General features: G+C 37.6%; 1 protein-coding gene across 1 annotated transcript; it reads left to right on the forward strand.

The window, feature by feature from the left end:
* Positions 1-11,335: 11,335 nt before the first annotated feature.
* Positions 11,336-18,625, forward strand: EDN2 (endothelin 2). The gene is made up of 5 exons (XM_044060010.1): positions 11,336-11,474; positions 13,948-14,101; positions 16,164-16,286; positions 17,162-17,266; positions 17,775-18,625. Exons 1-5 carry the CDS (start codon positions 11,381-11,383, stop codon positions 17,884-17,886), a joined length of 588 nt encoding a protein of 195 aa, XP_043915945.1. The 5' UTR covers positions 11,336-11,380; the 3' UTR covers positions 17,887-18,625.
* The last annotated feature ends 397 nt before the right edge of the window (positions 18,626-19,022 follow it).

Consider the following 19,022-nt stretch of genomic DNA (forward strand, 5'->3'; position numbering starts at 1 on the left):
TTGGCTCCATTATCCAATACACAGATGACACTACCATCATTTCCTCTTACAGTAACATGCAAGAACTCCAGCAACTCACCCAAGTCACCTTCACCTCAATAGAGACATGGCTGAGAGAAGCCCAGCTGCTTTTAAATCCTAAAAAAAATAAAACTCTTGCTTTTCTTGACAAAACCTGTCTCATCTGACTTTAAAATATTCTCACAGGATAACACAGAAATTGAAACAGTTCCCATAGCTAAGCTTCTAGGTGTAACCATAGATAACAAACTAACTTTTGAACACCACATCCGCAATAGCACTAAAAAACACACATCAAACTAGGAGCACTCTACAGACAAAAAACTTTCTTGGATAAATCCACCAGAAAAACCCTCGCCAACACCTGTTTGCTTCCCTCACTCTTACATGCATTCCCCTTATACACCAATTTACAATTTTCTCTTAAAAACAAGTTCCAGTCCTGCTACCATAAAATTGAAAATTTGCCACAGGTTACCCCTACAGTTCCCACTACTGCTTAGCTCTGAAAAAATGAAATTGTCTCAAACTCACACAACACCTAAGCCTAGTACAGCTGTCTTCTGCACATAAAATTATATATATATATATATATATATATATATATATACAGCTGATAGATGTCCAGCCCTCAAATATGTCCTAACACCCTACATACTTACAAAAGCCCTCTGCTTTGAAAACAAACAACTACTAACAGTCTGCATTCCAAACAAAAGAGCTGGCCAGTGCCTATACCCTCATGCCACTACCAAGCTCTGGACCTCTCTGCCAACAGACATTACTACCACTGAGAGCTTTAACAACTTCAAACACACCCAAAAAAAACATTTTCCATGTCACCATACTTACCCCTGCTCTTTCCATAACAGATAAACTCCATTCGCTCTCTAGGGGCTTTCCTTTCTATCCCTAAAACAGGAATTTAATCTCCTAACCACTAGCATATTGGACTAACAGACTTTCCATACTTCTACACCCTTAACTTTCCCATCCTTCTAAGCATCTGCTTGCATCTAATGTTCTGATTCTCACTCTACTTTACTCCAAGCTGATATATATAAAAAAGGAGTTTGCAGTGCACCACTTTACTTTAATTTAGTGTGTTTTATTATTTTACCTACCTCTCTGTACTTACTTTATATTTATTATTGCATCTACCTCTGTGTACTTAATTAGAATTCAGTTGTTATTAATGTGTGCTTTAATACTTGCTTTTTATCTTGTTCATGTAAATTTTCTTAACTTTCATGTATCGTTTGGAGCTTTTCTCTCCGGGCCTCCACTAAAAAGGGGTATCTGACCTAGTCGGACTTTCCTGGTAAACAAATGTCAAATAAATAAATAAATAAATAAAATAAATAGTGTATGACACACAACGTATGACTGGAAGACATGTGTTTGGCCATACACTCCATGATCTTGTGACTGTCTTCATGGAGTGTGTCTGGGGAAATGCACACCTTCTATGGAATTTTCTGTTGGTGTTTAGTAACTTAGTGTGCAGCTCAGCCACCATGAGTGGTTATGGCTACAGCAAGAAAAACACTAATGGTTACCTGGATGGTGGTCTCCTTCCAATTAATTCTCTCCCTCAGGAATGAAGGAACCAATCAAATGTGGGAGAGCAGATTGCTGGCAGGCAGCAAGGATAAAAATAGTAGTAGTAGTAGTAGTAGTAGTAGTAGTAGTAGTAGTAGTAATAGTAGTAGTAATAATGATAATAATATTGCTGTATCTTTCGGCTTTTCCTGGTTAGGGGTCGCCACAGCGGAACTCTGGTCCGCTAATGAATGGCAGTTGATTTTTACGTACCAAGTTGCCAGCTCTGCCACACAACCTTCAACGAAGGTACGCCCATTCACACATGTCTCCACACAGAAGATGCTCTAGCTGAGAATTGAACCAGACACCGTCTTACTGTGAGGTGACAATGCTACCGCAGCACCACCACCACGGGTAGTAATAATGATAATAATAATAATAATAATAATAATAATAATAATAATAATAATAATAATAATAATAATAATAATAATGTTGGATTAAAACGTAAAGGTCAGTGGAAGTGTTCATGGCTTGAGACATATAATCTGCATGACTCTAATCAGCCAGTTTCAAGTAGCATTTCTCCTCTTGATCAAAGTCATACATTCTTCATGCTGCTTGCTGTGTTATAAATTACTATATTTGAAAGTCTGTGCTTTTGGGTCTGTATTGTGCTTGAAAAGAGATGCAGGGCAAGCTCATGTACATGGATAGCAACCAACAAAATAAATAAATAAGTTACCGCTTTGGATAATTAAAAATTAAAAGCTCTAGTGCTAAAACAAGTCAATGCAACAATCTACCATAGAACTAATGGCTGATGCAGCAACATTCTTCAATAAATAACCATAGTCCATATAACAACTTCCGTATCTGACATACAGTTATGTAATTCTGTTGCACATACATTAATCACCACAGCACATATAGTCTAGAATGCTCCATTATACAGACCAAGGTTCAAACACACACCTCCTCTGTCTGCTGAGAAGTATGTTTGTTGAACCACAAATGTGGCTCATGTTTTCTCAGAACTGACAGATCTTTTGTTGCTTTTTAATAACAACAGAAAACACCACATTCATTGGTTTTAGTTAATAAAATTAATTTTAAGTGGCCAAGTGCATTAGGCATGTCCATTTTGAGATCTGATTTTGGATTACTTATATCATCTCATCATAGAAAAATATCAGAAGATTACAGCCAAAATAACAATTACTCAAGCATAAATTATTTTGAATACTCTCACAGTGGAAAATCAATTCTGATCATAGCTATATATCAAGAAACACTTCAAAGTGGTTATATTCACATATGAAACAAAAATTGATATAAAGCACAGTTGTTAATTAGCCTTAAGATATATAAACATTTTTTTGTTAATACATGTGACTATTGAATGGTGCACAGTGACGGTTATCCTACTCCACAAAGGGGAGTGCCACCACGGACCGTGGAAACTGCCGCACCATTAGTCTGACGAGCCTGGTCTGCAAGGCCATGGAACGTATCATCTTGGAGCTTATAAACAAAGATATAGGTAACCTCCAAACTCTGGACCCCACACAGTTTGTGTTTGTAAAAGGTAGATCATGTCTACTAAACCTGATTCATGGAAGCAGTCACCAGAGCTGTAGACGAGGGTAAGGTAGTGCACACAGCCTATCTTGACCTCTCCAAGGCTTTCAATACCATGCCCCATTCTGGAATTATAGATAAACTCACTAAACTGGGCATAAATCGCTGTGTCACAAGATGGGTGGCCAACTGGCTCACTGACAAAACCCACAGAGTAAAAGTAGCTGACTCCAAGTCCAACTTCAGACAAGTGATGAGTGGAGTACCATGGGGTTTGGTCCTGGGTCCTCTCCTGTTCGGCATCTACTTCTCTGAAGTGCAGGCCAACACAGAAGGTCTTTGGCTAACAGAGTTCGCAGATGACTGCAAACTGGGAGCCATAATACAATCACCTAATGATGTAGACATTTTACAAAAGGGCCTCACAGAAACAAATGCTTGGTGTCAAAGTCATGGCTCAAGCTCAATGCCATGAAGTGCATTGTCAGCCCCTTTGGGAAAAACTAAGTATCCATGAAATACCACATAGGCGGTAGCTCACTAAACACTGAAAGTGTGGTGAGACACCTCGGTACACAGGTGGACAGTATTCTCTCCTTTGATAACCACATCACCACAGTAGTCAGGAAATCCTTCTACATGGCACACCTCATCACAAAAGGGTTCTCTTCTAGAAAAAAAAAGGTCATTGTTCCCCTGTACTCATCCCTCATCAGACCCATTATAGAGTACGATGCCCCATTTGGCATGAATCTTACAAGACATCTATAACAATTGGAAAAGCTAGAGAAATACCTCACTAAGAGGATTACCAGCCTCAAACAGATGCCATACGCAGACCATCTCAAAAAACTATATCTCTACTCCATCACATATCACCTACTCAGAGATGATCTCTGCCTAACATGTAAAGTTATGTCAAACCCAGAGCTGTTGGACATGCTACACTTAAAGAAATCCGAATCTCTCCAAACCACACGCTCCAGGGACCTAAACCATGTCACCACAATAAGCAGAGCATGCTGGAGGGATAGATTCCTGTCCCAGAGACTTCCCATACTCTTGAACAAACTATCCATTCAAGTCAAGCAAAGCTCCTCATTGGCCCTCTTTAAGAAAAATCTTGACGACTGGATGGGAAATAAAAAATTGACCTGGGGATCACTTCTATGGCACTGCTCGAAAATGGCACAGGAAAATAATTTTCTTGGGTGGCGAAAGCCAGGGAACCTTTTTGGCTAGGCTTATATAGGCCCCAAGGCGCTGATAGCCTAGTACCTACCTATGAACCTATACATAAATATATATATATATATATATATATATATATATATATATATATATATATATATACACACACACACACGCACGCACACACACACACACACACACACACACACACATATATACATATATATATATATATATATATATATATATATATATATATACATATAGATTCCTATTACAAGAACGAAAGTTCACTACTTCGAACTTGTAATAGGAAGCCTCACTTCTGCGAACGTTCACTTTAACTAAAGTGAACTTTTGAGTAAGTGCACATCACCGAAAACGCAGCAGCACAGTGGAGGACATAAAAAACAAGCTATGTCCTCCACTATGGTGCGATAGTCATGGACCCTAGGGTTACGGCACGGGTTAGGGTAAGGGGATAGTTAGTAAAGCTATTCCCTTACCCTAACCCATGCCCTAACCCTAAGGTTCGTGACTATCGCACCATAGTGGAGGACATAGCAATGTCCTCCACTGCTCTGCAGTTGTCATGGACCTTAAGGTTAGGGCACGGGTCATGGTAAGGGGATAGCCCTACGAGCTATACCCTTACTATGATCCGTGCCCTAACCCTAAGGTCTGTGAGTACTGCACAAAAGTTCAGTGCAACACCTGTTCATTGTACTGAACCTCGCGTAAGTGCACTTTCGATTAAGCGCACTTTTGGTGCAGTGAGCATTCCATGCACTATTTCTAATTAGTGAAAATTTGATCTAGTATATGAACCCATATATATATATATATATATATATATATATATATATATATATATATATATATATATTAAAATCCCACTCACACAATTGAACTATGACATCTGACTGAATGTAACACAACTGTAAGTTGAATTTTACAAAACACAATAGTACCCAACTGACAAATAATAGAAGTGAAAAAAAGTAATGAAAAACATCCTGCTTACAGTTGTTACAGCACTAGGAAGCGTAACACAGGAAGCAACATAAATGGTAAGTGCCGACAATATAAAAATGTTTAGAATTCCAGTCCTGAAATTCCATGCATTTTAAAGGATGTAGGATATTAGCAAAACAAAACATCTGTGAGTCAGACTCTTTGAGGTTGCACACTGGGAGAGAAAATACAAGACAGGGGTTGCCTGCTATGGAACTAAACAAATATCTCCAGTATGACTGCTGGTCTTGCATTTTGGATTCCTTGTCACTGTGACACATTTCTGGGCTTTATGCATTACAATGACTGATGAAACCATCACTGTCACAGTCTTACTTCCCTAACATGAGCTTAGTAAAAAAAAATGCTCTACTGCTTTGCCATTTTTGCTCACTTGTCTTCTGCTTTGTATAAATATCTTTGATTCACAGATGAGTGCATGTTGTGACATAATATGCATTGTCAATAATCACTGCTTTTTACATTTGAATCTGTAAACACATATACTCTGTGTTGTGTTACCTGCAACTCATTCCAGGGCTATCTGTATAACTGGTATATATGAGTGGTCTATATAAAATTAACAAATAAAAGAGAATCATTCACATGTAAACAGACCTGCATACATAACAGTCACTGCCATTTAATGTCAATCTTGTTTTATTTATGTGTGTGCATAATGCTGCTTCGTAAGTTTATCTGCATGCTTTGTATGACATACTTACTTACAGTAATCTAGATTGCAATGGAAATCCATATATCTAGTTAAAACAAAACAATAAAGTAGAAAACAGTACCAAAGTCTTTCAGCTTTTCCCGGTTAGGGGTCGCCACAGCGGAACTCCAGTCCACTAATGATTAGCAGTGTATTTTTATGGTGCCAAGTTGCCAGCCCAACGCCCAACCTTCAAGGAAGGCACACCCATTCACGCACGCACCTACCTGCATGTCTTTAAACATCACTCAACCAGGGGGAGGACATGCAGACTCCACACAGAAGGCGCTCCAGTCAAGAATCAAACAGGAGAACCTATTGCTGTGAAGTGACAAAACTAACCGCTGCACCACCGTGGCCTAGAAAACAGTAAGATATATAAATTAAACAGTAGTAAGATTCTGAAGAATTTTCAAACAGCAGCGCCACACTGGCACAGGAGATAGTGTTGTCATCTCATAACAAGAGCGTCTCTGGTTCATTTCTTGGCAGGGGTGTCTCCTGTATCGTCTGCATGCCCTCTCAGTGTTCACATTCCCAAGACATGCAGTAGCTAGACTGGTCATTCTAAATTGGCCATAGATGGGGTATGGAAGATCAAATGTGGCAGGGCTAGCCACATGATTGTTACTATTAAAGGTGACACCCCAATTCCATGGGAAAAAGTGGGCAGTGGATGGATCAATTTTACTTTATTTCAGGGGAAATAGCTGCCCCATATTTCAAACATCACTGGATAATCAAGCATTCTCCAAAATAATATGTGGGCACAGATGAAAAAAAGACAGACAGAAAAATCAGGAAATTTGTTTTCCTTCACTGTGTTACAAGATATAATTCCTCAAAGGTGTGAGGAGAAGAGGGACCTTCTGCTCGGAAATATCAGGGGTGCACACTGATAGATTTTGCTGGTCTGAATGGATTCACATCGTTATATGTCAGGCACTGGTGGTACAGAATGAGTAGGGTATATGTCACATAGTGATTCAGACTCCTCTCAGACAAAGGGGAACAATTTCAGGTTAAGTGAGGGGGATATCAAGAGTGACTTCCAGCATCTCAGATCCAGGAGAAGCATCAGTGGAAGTTGGTCCGCTGCAGTGGGGACAACTGTTTTAAGTAATTATCTTCAATGAGTCAAATTCAGATAAACTCACATTTTCATGCCAAGAGAATGCAGCTAAAACAGAACATGTAGCTTTTAACCCACATCATAATAAATGATACAGAGCTCCTTCCTAATGGGGAGATCAGCATCATAAAAATGTCTGAAAAGAGCTAAAAGGTTTACTGACACCAAGTCACAAGGACCATATATGGAGTTTCAGCCTTTGCAATAGATTGTGGCTACTGAAAATGATTACACCTTCCATGAGTGAAATAGTGAAGCACAAAGCCATGGTGTTTCATCTGTGGTGAGTTCTACACAGACTTTAAACTTTAAAATAATGAGTTTTGAGTTGTTCAGTATTGCAGGATTTAATCCTCTTTCAAATGAAATATTCTGAATAGAAAGAGACCTAAAAGTACACTGGATTACTCCATTAGCCATTTAAGAGAATAACAATATTTAAAGAAGACATAATTAGCTAAGAAAAAGCATCAAGGAAACCTGATTTTTATTTTTCTAGTTGTGGGCAGTATTTACACACACCATGTGGAATGGCCATGTTGGATACACAGAAAAAAAAACTCCCAAAACAATCACAATGTCAATGTATAAAGACAACTTTCAGTTAATGAAAGGTATATTCTAAACTGTGTGGGATTGGGCAGGGGAAGTGAATGGAGTAAATTACCTGGTAGATCATGTCAAAGGCTAGATGTCAAGACAGACATCGGAGCATGCAGTTCATAAAATGAAGTTTACACTCTTGACAGTAATTACAGTAAAATGTTTGTTGTTTTTGTCATGAGGCTGAATAAGCTAGACAGTCCAGATTTCGGAACATTACAAACTGAAAAATAAAATTCAGCAGGTTAAAATGATTGCCGAAAACTGAAGTACAACATACAAGACTTGGAATGTTGACCAAGAATTGATAAGGAAAATCTCTGCACTACAGTGTAGTTTTTAATATTGTCTACATACTAAGGAATGCCCGAGGTTCTGGTAATATCTTTGAGAGTGAAAAAAGGCACGATTTTATTGCTAAATATATTCTGGTGTAATATTTTGGTGTGACGCAAAGCTTTGTTTAATCTGTAGCCCTTCTTCCTCCATGCCTGTACTGTAATGACATGATTGACTTTATAGTCACACAGATGAAATACCGGAATTTTGCAAAAATAACTTAGTGCAGCTGTATTGCTGAAAACTACATATCCCAGTTTGGAAACGTTACTATAACAGAGTACTAAAGGATTTTTATGAGCTAAAGTAGCAAAAGTAATAATACAAAAAACTCCATAGCATATGAAGTTCTTTTCTTGGAAACACTAAAAACGAAGCCTGAACTAAAACGTATCCTGAGATACTTCTGTCTCTTATCAAGACGGCATCAATAATGCTAGAAATGTGATAATGGTAAACAGTGAGTACTGCACCAACCAGAGAGGTGTACTCATGCTAAAGTGGCGCTGGTTTTGTAGCTTTTAAACAGTGCAATGTTGTATGCTACATATCCAGAAGATTTCGGCATTGCTTGTTGTGCAGTTAAAAGGGTATGCATTATTTTATGATATGCAACTCTGCAGGCACTGTAATGCAATATGTGTGAAACTGCGCATTAAACATGCATACATACTCATTGTGATGAAAACGGCGGCACACTTGTATGGCCGCTTGGACTAATGCCTCTCATATGAATATGAGTATTCCCCTATGAACAGAAGGTGACTCTTCAGTTTGGTATTTTGGTAATGGTGCCTTTTGTGTGTCGTACCCGGCTTCTGCAACTGTGAACCCGTGGCTTTATTTAAGGTTTGCAGTCATTCGAAAGAGCTAGCAGGTTACTAAACTCCTACAGTGAGGAGAGAGGGTGTTTGTTATATGCCGCTTTCTTCTTGGGATAGATTTCCAAAACCACCAGGCGGAGATCCACAGTATCTCGCTTAACAGCCGCTAGTCCACAGAGTAACAATTAGTAGGATGGGACACTTAAAAGCTAAACGGTACATGTTTGGGTTCTCTTAGTTTTTTTGTTCAGACTAAAGTGTTTGTATAATTCCGATTTCTCCCCAACACACACATACTTCTCAAGTGTACCTCATTTCGAAGATCGTTCCTCATTTGGGGTCTTAAAAAGTTCATGTTCCTCGAAGTTCCAAATTGACAGGGCTGTCACACATTCAGTGTTAGCAATATTTTAATTGATATCAATGGTAAATAGAACTGAATCATATTATTCCATTAAAAGACATATTCTATAAGTAAACGTATCACATTTTAGTCATCCTATGAGGTTCTTAGTTAAAGTTGTTAGTAAGCCATTAGTACGTGTTCCACATTTTGCCCATCTGTTCCACATTATGAGAGGTGATGTTCCTCATTTTGGAGATGGAAGGTTGAGAGCTATGAATAGACGTACAGCATACCTCGCAACGTTTGTGCTCACTTATTTCTGGACAAAGCCAAAAATAATGGGGTATGGGGGGCAAAACCCCAAATCGGAAACATGTTTTACTCTAATACACTTAAAGAGTTAACAGAGCAAGTTTTGCATCAACTTGTATTTTTTTTTTAATTATTAGAACTTTGAGAATCATCTGGCATTATTGACTGACTATAGTCCTCGGCAATTTAGAAGAAAATGAAAACTTTTACCAGGGACAGGGTAAAAAACTGAGGCACAGCAATTATAGTCTTTCTGCAAAGTTAAATGCAGCTACGGAGTTTAGCGCCTCTGAGTCTCTTCACCAAGGTTAGCGCATCAAAGTAAAGGGTTTATTTTGTCTAGAAAGTTAATTAATTTGACTACCACTATCCGCAGCGGGAATACCCCTCAACGTATCTCAACAGTCGTGCCCATGCCTCTCACATCTGAACATTAAAAATCATAGTAAAGGGTCAGAAAGAGGAGTATGTGTTTTTCGCAATAGACGTTCTCTTTCGCTTTATCTTATATAGTGATTGATAGTGACTACTCTTCATATAGGCTTAGTTGCTTTGTTTAATATGTTATGCCCAATAACGATCACTGACTTCATAAATCTATGAGATGTAGGGATAAATCTACTTGCCAAAATCAGAGCGCCATTGCCTAAATCATATCAGTTGAAAGGTCCGGCCGTGTCCTTTTCCCATAACAATGAATTTAAATGGCTATGTTGAAAGTGTACTTTGTATGCATTTTAATTTATTTAGTATTTATTTATTTATTTACCAACAGCAACCCACCAACAGTAGTATGAACCATTCAACATATGGAAGGAAAATTCCAAAAGCTCCACAAGCTAATAACACGGGAAACGACTACACACAAAATTACGGACCACATTATATTTTTGAACATACTCGTAGCCATTGTTCTGCACACGCTGGACCCTCTAGCATCTTTGTACAAATGAAAATTAGACCTGCGGGTGCAGAAGCTGAAATACTGTGCTGCTAAAACAGACAAACGGCTTCCTCATACTTTTTTATAGTTGCAATAAGTAGGTGTATGATTTAGTGAACAATCTATGGGGTTGTGCAAAAAACTGTATTAATTGAAAAGGTCGAAACAGGTATGTATATATGTGCGAGTTATTTTCTCGACAGTTCTTTAAGCTGCTGGAAAGCAACACACCCCAATCACAAGACTTTGAAAGCAGACGTTTGGAGCAACTTAAAACTGACATAATGTCAAATGAAGTTTCACTTGAAGAAATTTAACCTGTTAAATATGCATTTAAAGGACAGACTTATGCAGTTTCAGTTTTAAGTTAACTATTTCTGAGTTGTGACAGAGTACATAATAATTCTATAGGTCTAGTGAAAAGACATGTGGTCCATTTATGATTCTCGAGGTAAGTCATGGGATGGGAGGAAGAAAACGCTTGGAGGAGCTGAGTAAGGCTCAACAGGGGAGGATTTAGCGATGCTACATTGACAGCAAAGGCAGGTGGCAGAGAAGGCACACGCGCTAAGCGCGACTGCAAAGACCACGCCCCCAAGGGAAGGGCTAAGCGCTCGAGGCTGACCGCGTCTGCTGAACCGCTGGAATTCAACTGAGGGGCGGAGCGTATCTGGAATTTCTTTGGGTGTCTTCTTCTACGTCATACAGTGAGGGCTATATATGGTAGCGGCTTTGGTTGATGCTAAACATTCAAGGAACTGTATGGGTTTGCATTATTTGTAACTGAGAAAAAGCTCCCAAGACTTGGACTGGAATGTATAACACAGAAATGGCACTTGGTCTAAAACAATCCGCTTGTAGCAGCTTCGTCGCAGCATTTGTCATGTTATTATTTCTGCTGGAGAAAGGTGGGTCCTGATCTGACAATGGATATTGTGCAGTTTTCCTTATATTGTGGCATGGTATCGTGCCTTCTCATTCTGTCTAAACTGAGAATGCGAACTGTACTACTTCAGGTACTTGAGTTAGGTGTTTAGAAGAGCTGTCAGTTAATCGTTTGACACAGACTTGCATTCCACAACACTCTCCCATTGGCTCTGTGAGGCATGAAGTTACCATTGCGGCAGTCAACTCACGTGTAAGATTATCAACTAGTTAGACACTTGTCTAGTGAGTTGTCATTTCTAAGTTAGCAAAGCTATGCAGCTGCAAGCCACTGCACATGTCAATGCGGCAACGCAGAAGAGCTTAAGACAAACTGACAGTGCATAAATGTGAGAACACTTTCCCATTACTCCTTTGCAATAGTTTTCGATTTCTTGCATTGCACCTAATTATGTTCATAAAGTGCTTGACAACATTCCACTGCAAGCTAAGCAGACCACAGTGTACGTTATGTTACACTACTGGACTGTACCAGAGACAGTTGTAACGTAATAATAGCGTCTTACTTATGAAAAGAAAAGGCAATGGGGATGCTTTTGCGCAGCCGGAGGATAAATGTGTCAAAAAAGATTTACTAAAGCAAATTCTGTTGGGTGGGGATAATATTAACAGAAACATGTCTTTGGTAGTGGAACTGACATCTTGTAATATGTTTTAGAGCTTTAGATTTAATTTTTATTTTCTTTGGAGTCATATTTCAGACTTGTGTCTGCTTTAAACGTAAAGAAATAACTGGAGCTGGGAAGCTGCAAACAAGACTGTATTTTTATAAAGTTACAGACAACTCTCTGCGCATGGGGATGAGGCAGTGCAGTACTACAGAATTTTAACCAGTCTAGCGTGGATCTTAGCTTAGGTTGTCACATTTTGAGATAACCAAACTCGGGCACTTAGTACCAAAGGGGAGACTGCATGATACAACACAACACAGTTTTGGGTAAATATAAGATTCCGTAGTGTTGTTTCATATGAAGTTAGCAAGTTTCAGATAAAATGTTTTGCAATATTTAGTAGAAAATTAGTATCACATTTGCCATTTGAAATATTTGGTTTTTACTTTTTAATTATTTATATTTGTCAAACAGCTGCCTAAATGAAGACTATATGTCAAAAAAGGGGCAGGTGTTAATTAGTTAATAACACTGCAGGACTCTTTAGAGCTCACTTATGGGGGTTCTTACTCTGAATTTGATTCCATAAGAAGTGTTCCACAGTCTAGGTTGTGAAAATGACTCTAAAGAAAATGTTATGACTCAATCTTTAGGTGTTAATTAGTTGAGCAGCCTGCTGTACGTTTAAATCAACTGCCACAATGCAGTCAGTGTGCAATGTAAAATCCTGACGTTAGCAGAAGTTTGGAATTTATTACAGCAGAATGACTTGTTGATACACCTAGCATACCTCCCAGTTGTACAGATTTTCACAGCATGACCAGGTTTTTACCTCATGTTTGTCTGTTTTTCATAAAATTGTGGTTTTCTGGCAAATGAGTGACAATTATTAAATATTGAAGATGGAAAGTAATCACAGACATTTGAATTTCAGACTTCATACCTTCAGAAATGTCATGCTAATGCAAAACTTGTTATTGTATCAACTTTCTAAGTTTGTAAGAACAATATTTAACACATTACTCCTATTTTGGGGCTTTTGTCCCCCTTTTATTTATAGCTTTGTCCAGATTACTTGCTCTAAGGGGGTTGAGAGGTATGACACCATAGTCTTTGCAGATTGCACTGTTTGGATTGTTGCAAATGACAGAAGCCACTTTGTAATGATCCCACTCCCTTTTTTATTTACAGCTCATTACTCCTATGCTATGTTTCACTTATTTTGTTTGAAGCCAAGTTACATTGAACCCCATCTCTTAACCTCATAGTGCAAAAAATCTGGACAAAACCTGAAATAATTGGGGGACAAAAGCCCAAAAATATGAGGCAGATATGTGGGCATTCTGCTAAAGTCTGAATAGCTGAGATGTATGCCTTGGGCATCTAAAATGTCACACCTGCACCATTTTACACACATAGATTCCTTGTCAGATGTTTAGTATGGGTGCTTTTGTTTATTTGAGTTGTCTGTTTTACATTTCAGTAGTCTTCACAGAGGCGTTTGATGCATCTTGTGCCATATCTTCCTTGCCTCATCTGGACCCCTGTGTAGGGACTTTGCTGAGGTATAAGCCCCTTATAAAACTAGTGTGACACACACACACAATCTTAATGAGCTAATAAGAATCAGAATTAACTGTAAAGAACTAAGTTACTTTCAATGTCATGCATCATACTGCATAATCTTCCTCTGGATGCTATACAACTTAATTGTTTATGACAATGTGTCATAATTTATTTGCTTTGCAGAGTTGCATGATTCAGTCTCTTTACTTGATTTCCCAAATTTCTTAACCGCTGTGTTTTTCTCTCTTTTTTCATGCAGCTTCAGCAATTCAGCAGACAAGACCCTCTGAAACTGTTTCAGGTGATGGACAACATGTTCTGCAAAGAGTCAAGCGTTGCTCCTGCAATAATGGTGATGACACCGAGTGCGTCTACTTCTGTCATCTGGACATTATATGGGTCAACACTCCTGGGTATGTATCAAAACAATGGCTATTTTATGTAATACAGCCGTGTTTCTATGTATGCTGTTCCACAGGCTGCATTGGTTGTGAATATCCCACATTTTGCAGATTCATGGTGATACATTTGAAAAGGCAGTAAAAAAAATCAAAACATTTCCAGAAAAAAAGTATCATATTTTTTAAAATATGTTAAATAAATTGATGTGATATAGATATGGTTATTACTAAATGGAGTCAGGTCTAGGCTTCTGTAAGAATAAAGCACTTCACTACCTACATGGCTTCTAGATAAATAAGCAAGAATATGTAGTTACAGGATTTTGTTTCTCAATATGAATATTTACATAGTGAAGTCTGATGCAATATAATAGGAACCTAGTATTTATAGTAATGTTTAACACAATGGTAGAATAAAACAACTGCAAGGGACAGTATGATGTATGCAACAAATTGATCTAAAGAAGATATGTAGCTGACATTTATTAAACCTTAATGACTGAGTTACAATTTAGTCAATGAAACATTTTGGCTCATTTCTCTCATATGATGTATTATAGAGTCCTGACAAAATTAACTTATATTCATCATGAAATGTTAATAATACATTAGCATATAAGGCAAAACAATTTTTTAATATAAAATCAAAGAGGCTGTGGGTAAATATTGGGCTTTGGCTGAAATGTGTCCTTATGCCAATTAATACACGAGTTAAAAATACCTTATAAGAGATCTTATTTTATATGGCATACCATCACGAAGATGGATATAATTTGGATGGTAGAATACTTCTGTGATCGTCTGTTCGTATATCACAATCTTTTGTCTGTAGCCACTTGAATATTAAAGCTACACAGTTAAAAAAAGCTTTAGTAATGTCACAGTCAGCTGAAATTATTTTTAGTAAGTCTGTTTGCACTGAGTTATACTGTGCACAGTCTTGAGTTTTTCTGCAGTCGCAGCTTGTCAAGTCAAACTTGCAACTTTATTTTGTTGTTCTTGGGTTGTGCACTAGATGGCAAGCCTGGTAAAATTAAGCATTTCCTCGAAACACATAGCAACTGTAATTTATCTTGTTTGAGGGAGCTAAGGTTGCCACCTATTGGTCAAGATTAAAAGCAAGCAAAGTTGCCCAAGTTCCAAATCTTGAGTGCCTTAATAAGATTTCTATTTCAACACTTTCCCAAGTTATTCAGCATAGGAAACTGCATGTAAAAAAGTTTTTACTTATTTATTTTGAGTGGTTTTAAATGAGAGCTACCATAATAAAACTTTTCAAGTAGAAATGCATTTCACAAATTCTTTGTCTAGAAGAAAGGATGAACAGAGAATAAGATCTAGACCTTTGAAAAGTTCAAGATAAGTAAGAGTAGGAGATTAATTGATCTGCAGAACTGTTTTTGCTAGTTTTCAGGAAAAAAAGAACACAACAAACAATTCAGTCTTGAATTTGAATGTTTTCTAAACACTGTCCCATAGTTATAATAATTACTGAGAAGGAAAAAGAGGGGTTAGAAGATGAGCATGGTGATATGGCTAAAAGAGGAGAAAATAAATACTGTTAGGAGATGTGTTTTTCAAACTGATGGATCAGCATACCTCAGGACATGGCAGAACAGTGTTAGTCAATGATGGGGTATGTAGCGAGCAGGTAGTGTGAGTTCTTGGCAAATATCAAGTTGCAAAAGAAGATAGTTACAAACAGAGAGGATTAAACATGACTTTCCAGCTTCCTGTTTGTATTTACGTATTAACATAGCCTGTACTCTAATGCAACTTGGCTCACTGAAGTACATGAAACATAGATTTTAGCAAAGTTACATGATAATGCATTTGCTTGCTGTTACTTAAATGAAGTGTTCTGCACAGACAGAACTATTGAAAACTGCATCATAATGTTATTTCAGCAAGCATGACAAGTTTTCATTTTATGACAGCAAAATCTAAGTTAACATTTCACTTGTGTTCAGGTTAACGATAAGGACTAGTTAACAGCTGCAGTCAATGTATTTATAATGTAAATTGCAGATAAATTTGCATTAGGGAACTAATGTTGAACCTGCTTCTCCTTTAGAAAGACTGTGCCCTATGGCCTGGGTGGCCCACGACATCGCCGTAGAAGAAGGTCTCTGAACAGATGTGAGTGCACAGACTTCAAGGATAACACCTGTACTGAATTCTGCCAGTTAAAAACATGGTAAGACTAGTTCTGTGTAGTTAGTTTGGTGCGAGATAGTCAACCTAAATTTAAAGATGCATTCAGAGGCAGACATACCCCTTGGGAATATGTCTGAGAATGTTTGGCTAAATACATCTGTAGCTGTAGTGCTTTCTCCTGTCTTCTCACTTTTGTGATATTCATGGGAATTATTAATCAGGAAACTTGCTATATCTGGACATACGGATATATACCAATGTTGGAATGTTGGACATTACTACAGAACCTGTGTAAGTGAAAAATAGTAATAATAATCATAGTCAGATCTCCAAAATACTTATGAAATGCACACTTTCTAAAGAAAAATAATTGGTATGAAAGGCTGATTGCATATTTACACAAATCAGTGAGAGACACAATAAAAGGAGACTGTCCAAAGCACTAGCTGAATTGTTAGCATTATCTAGTCTTTGACAAGACTGAAACTGTTTAATGTCAACAAAAAAGTTGAAAAATGTCTGGAAAAGTGTGAAGGGGGCCTTTAATGCTGGAAACATTGTTTGTCTTGTTCTTTTCTTAAACATATGTTGCCTTCTTGGGCAGGGTGTGGACAGTCTGAGCGAAGGTCATAACTTTAGAGCAGTAGAGCTATAAATGTTTTGAAATAAAAACACACAATAAAAACATAAAGTAGATGATAAAATGAAAGGTACAGTACCTTAGTTACCAAACAGTCTACCTGTATGTGATCTAAGAGCCCTAGTAAAGTTTTAAGATATTTATCGATAGAGATGGTTATTTTTCTGAAGTTTCAAGGGTCATTATTTTTAATTTACAGTTTATAAAGTAAGGCAAACTCAGTAACTCTCAGCACAAGTTGAAATTAACCCCTTCTTTTTGTTGGTCTTTTTTAGGAATATTAAAAGTCCTGAGGCTGAGCAAACTATTAAGAAGTCAAAGAAACATCAAAGAAATTGCAAAAAGATTCAGCAAGGATTATGCCTGCTAAGCATTCTAAGGTAATTTTTCCAAAAATATTTATTTGATATAAAATCTAGCAAATGCATGTTTTTATATGAACTGCTGAGATGTTGTGTTGTAGATGAATATATTTTACATAAGATACATAGAACTTATGTTAGACAGAATGGGGTGAAGTAAACTTCAACTCTTGTTTAGCAAAAGCCATGTATTCATCACTGGAAAGCTGCACAGACATGTCATACAATCAAAAATGTCAGAGGTATTTTAATTTGGTGATTTAAATGTAAAAGGTTGTCAGATATTCCCTAACTTTAGTTCTTCTTGCCCCTTCATTAATGGGAATAAAAATAAACAAATGTTAATAAAACAAAGACTATAAAGAGGTAAAAGTTTTGCAGTATTCTGAAAAATACTATCCTTACTAGCATAAACCAAAGCTCTCAATGAAAATACACGCATTTAGCAAATAACTCCATAAGTTTGTTCAACTCTTAACTTTATACAAACAGATGTTGACCAAATATTATCTTTCTTTACCTACAGGAAAATTGCACATTTGCAATCTGGATACTTTCTTAAGCAAAAAGCCACTTTGCCTGGAGCAAGCAAATTCATCTACTTGTGGCAAAACCTCATTAGAAAGCAAAAAAGCTAAGCCTGTCAGAGGCAGCTGTTCTTGTATGAGAAGACCAGGCTTCATAAGATGTCACTTCTCTGCAGCGTAGCACCCTAAAGGAGCAAAGCAGTAAGTACGCTGAGAAGAACTTCATGGAGAAGAAGATGACACAGTAGAAGCAGAAGAAATAGTGGCCGAGGCTGCTTCCTGTACAGTCTAGTGGCTCATGCTTCACAAAACCAAGAGCAATAGACTCGGGGTAAATGTCACTCTTTCAAAGATGACACTAAAGCATATTATGTAGTTGTGACATTAAATCATATTATGCCCTTGTGTGGAGGAGTGATCCAGGTCTACTAGTATAAAAGGCCTAGCCAGCTGTGTGCAGTGATACTGAGCTCTTCTGAGAATTGCCTTTTTCCTTTTTTGTCATATACATTGTTTGTTCTGGACTCCCAATTAAAGGGACTGAGGATATAAGATAATGACATCCACAGCTGAGAGGGTCTGACATGACTAAGATTTATGGCAAAGAAGTGCACTTCAATCCTACCAGGTGAATAGTGACTGACATACAACTTCTTGAGAGAATGCTAGAACATCAGCTTTAAAAAAAATGTATTTTATAGAGGTCATATGTTAATTGAACATTTTTGGAACTTTGGTATAGGAGGTGTATCTCCTTCCAGTGCTTAGTTTGTTCATTGTGTAACCACACACACACACACACATACACACGCACACGCACGCACACACACACACACACACACACACACACACACACACACACACACACACACACACACACACACACACACACACACACACACACACACATACCAGAATCATTGACACTCATATTTCAACTGGTACAGATTCAGTGAATCCTTTTTTTCTGTTTTTTTTTTTTTTTTTGTAATTGGGACACAGCAAAATTTGATTAAGGTAATTATATAAGGATTCATGAAATGGAAGCAGATCTCCATGTCTAGCATACACATATTCTAGTGTGACATAATGCACAATACTAAATACCTTCAGTTAAATACTGCCTTCCTGAAACTGAAAAAAACAGATATAACTTAAGTAATAGAATGTCTGTTGTGCACTAATTAATGGACTTTGTACAAAGGAAATGTGTACTACATCATTAATGATTATTTTATGTCAAAATA

Source organism: Protopterus annectens, chromosome 1.part2, assembly GCF_019279795.1.
Source record: "Protopterus annectens isolate FY-2018-M chromosome 1.part2, PAN1.0, whole genome shotgun sequence".
NCBI lineage: Eukaryota > Metazoa > Chordata > Ceratodontiformes > Protopteridae > Protopterus > Protopterus annectens.

Coding starts and splice junctions, on each gene's coding strand:
- EDN2 (XM_044060010.1), top strand. CDS start 11,381: ATGTATAACACAGAAATGGCACTTGGTCTAAAACAATCCGCTTGTAGC. Junction 11,475..13,947: donor ATTATTTCTGCTGGAGAAAG/GTGGGTCCTGAT, acceptor TTTTTCATGCAG/CTTCAGCAATTCAGCAGACA. Junction 16,287..17,161: donor TTCTGCCAGTTAAAAACATG/GTAAGACTAGTT, acceptor GGTCTTTTTTAG/GAATATTAAAAGTCCTGAGG.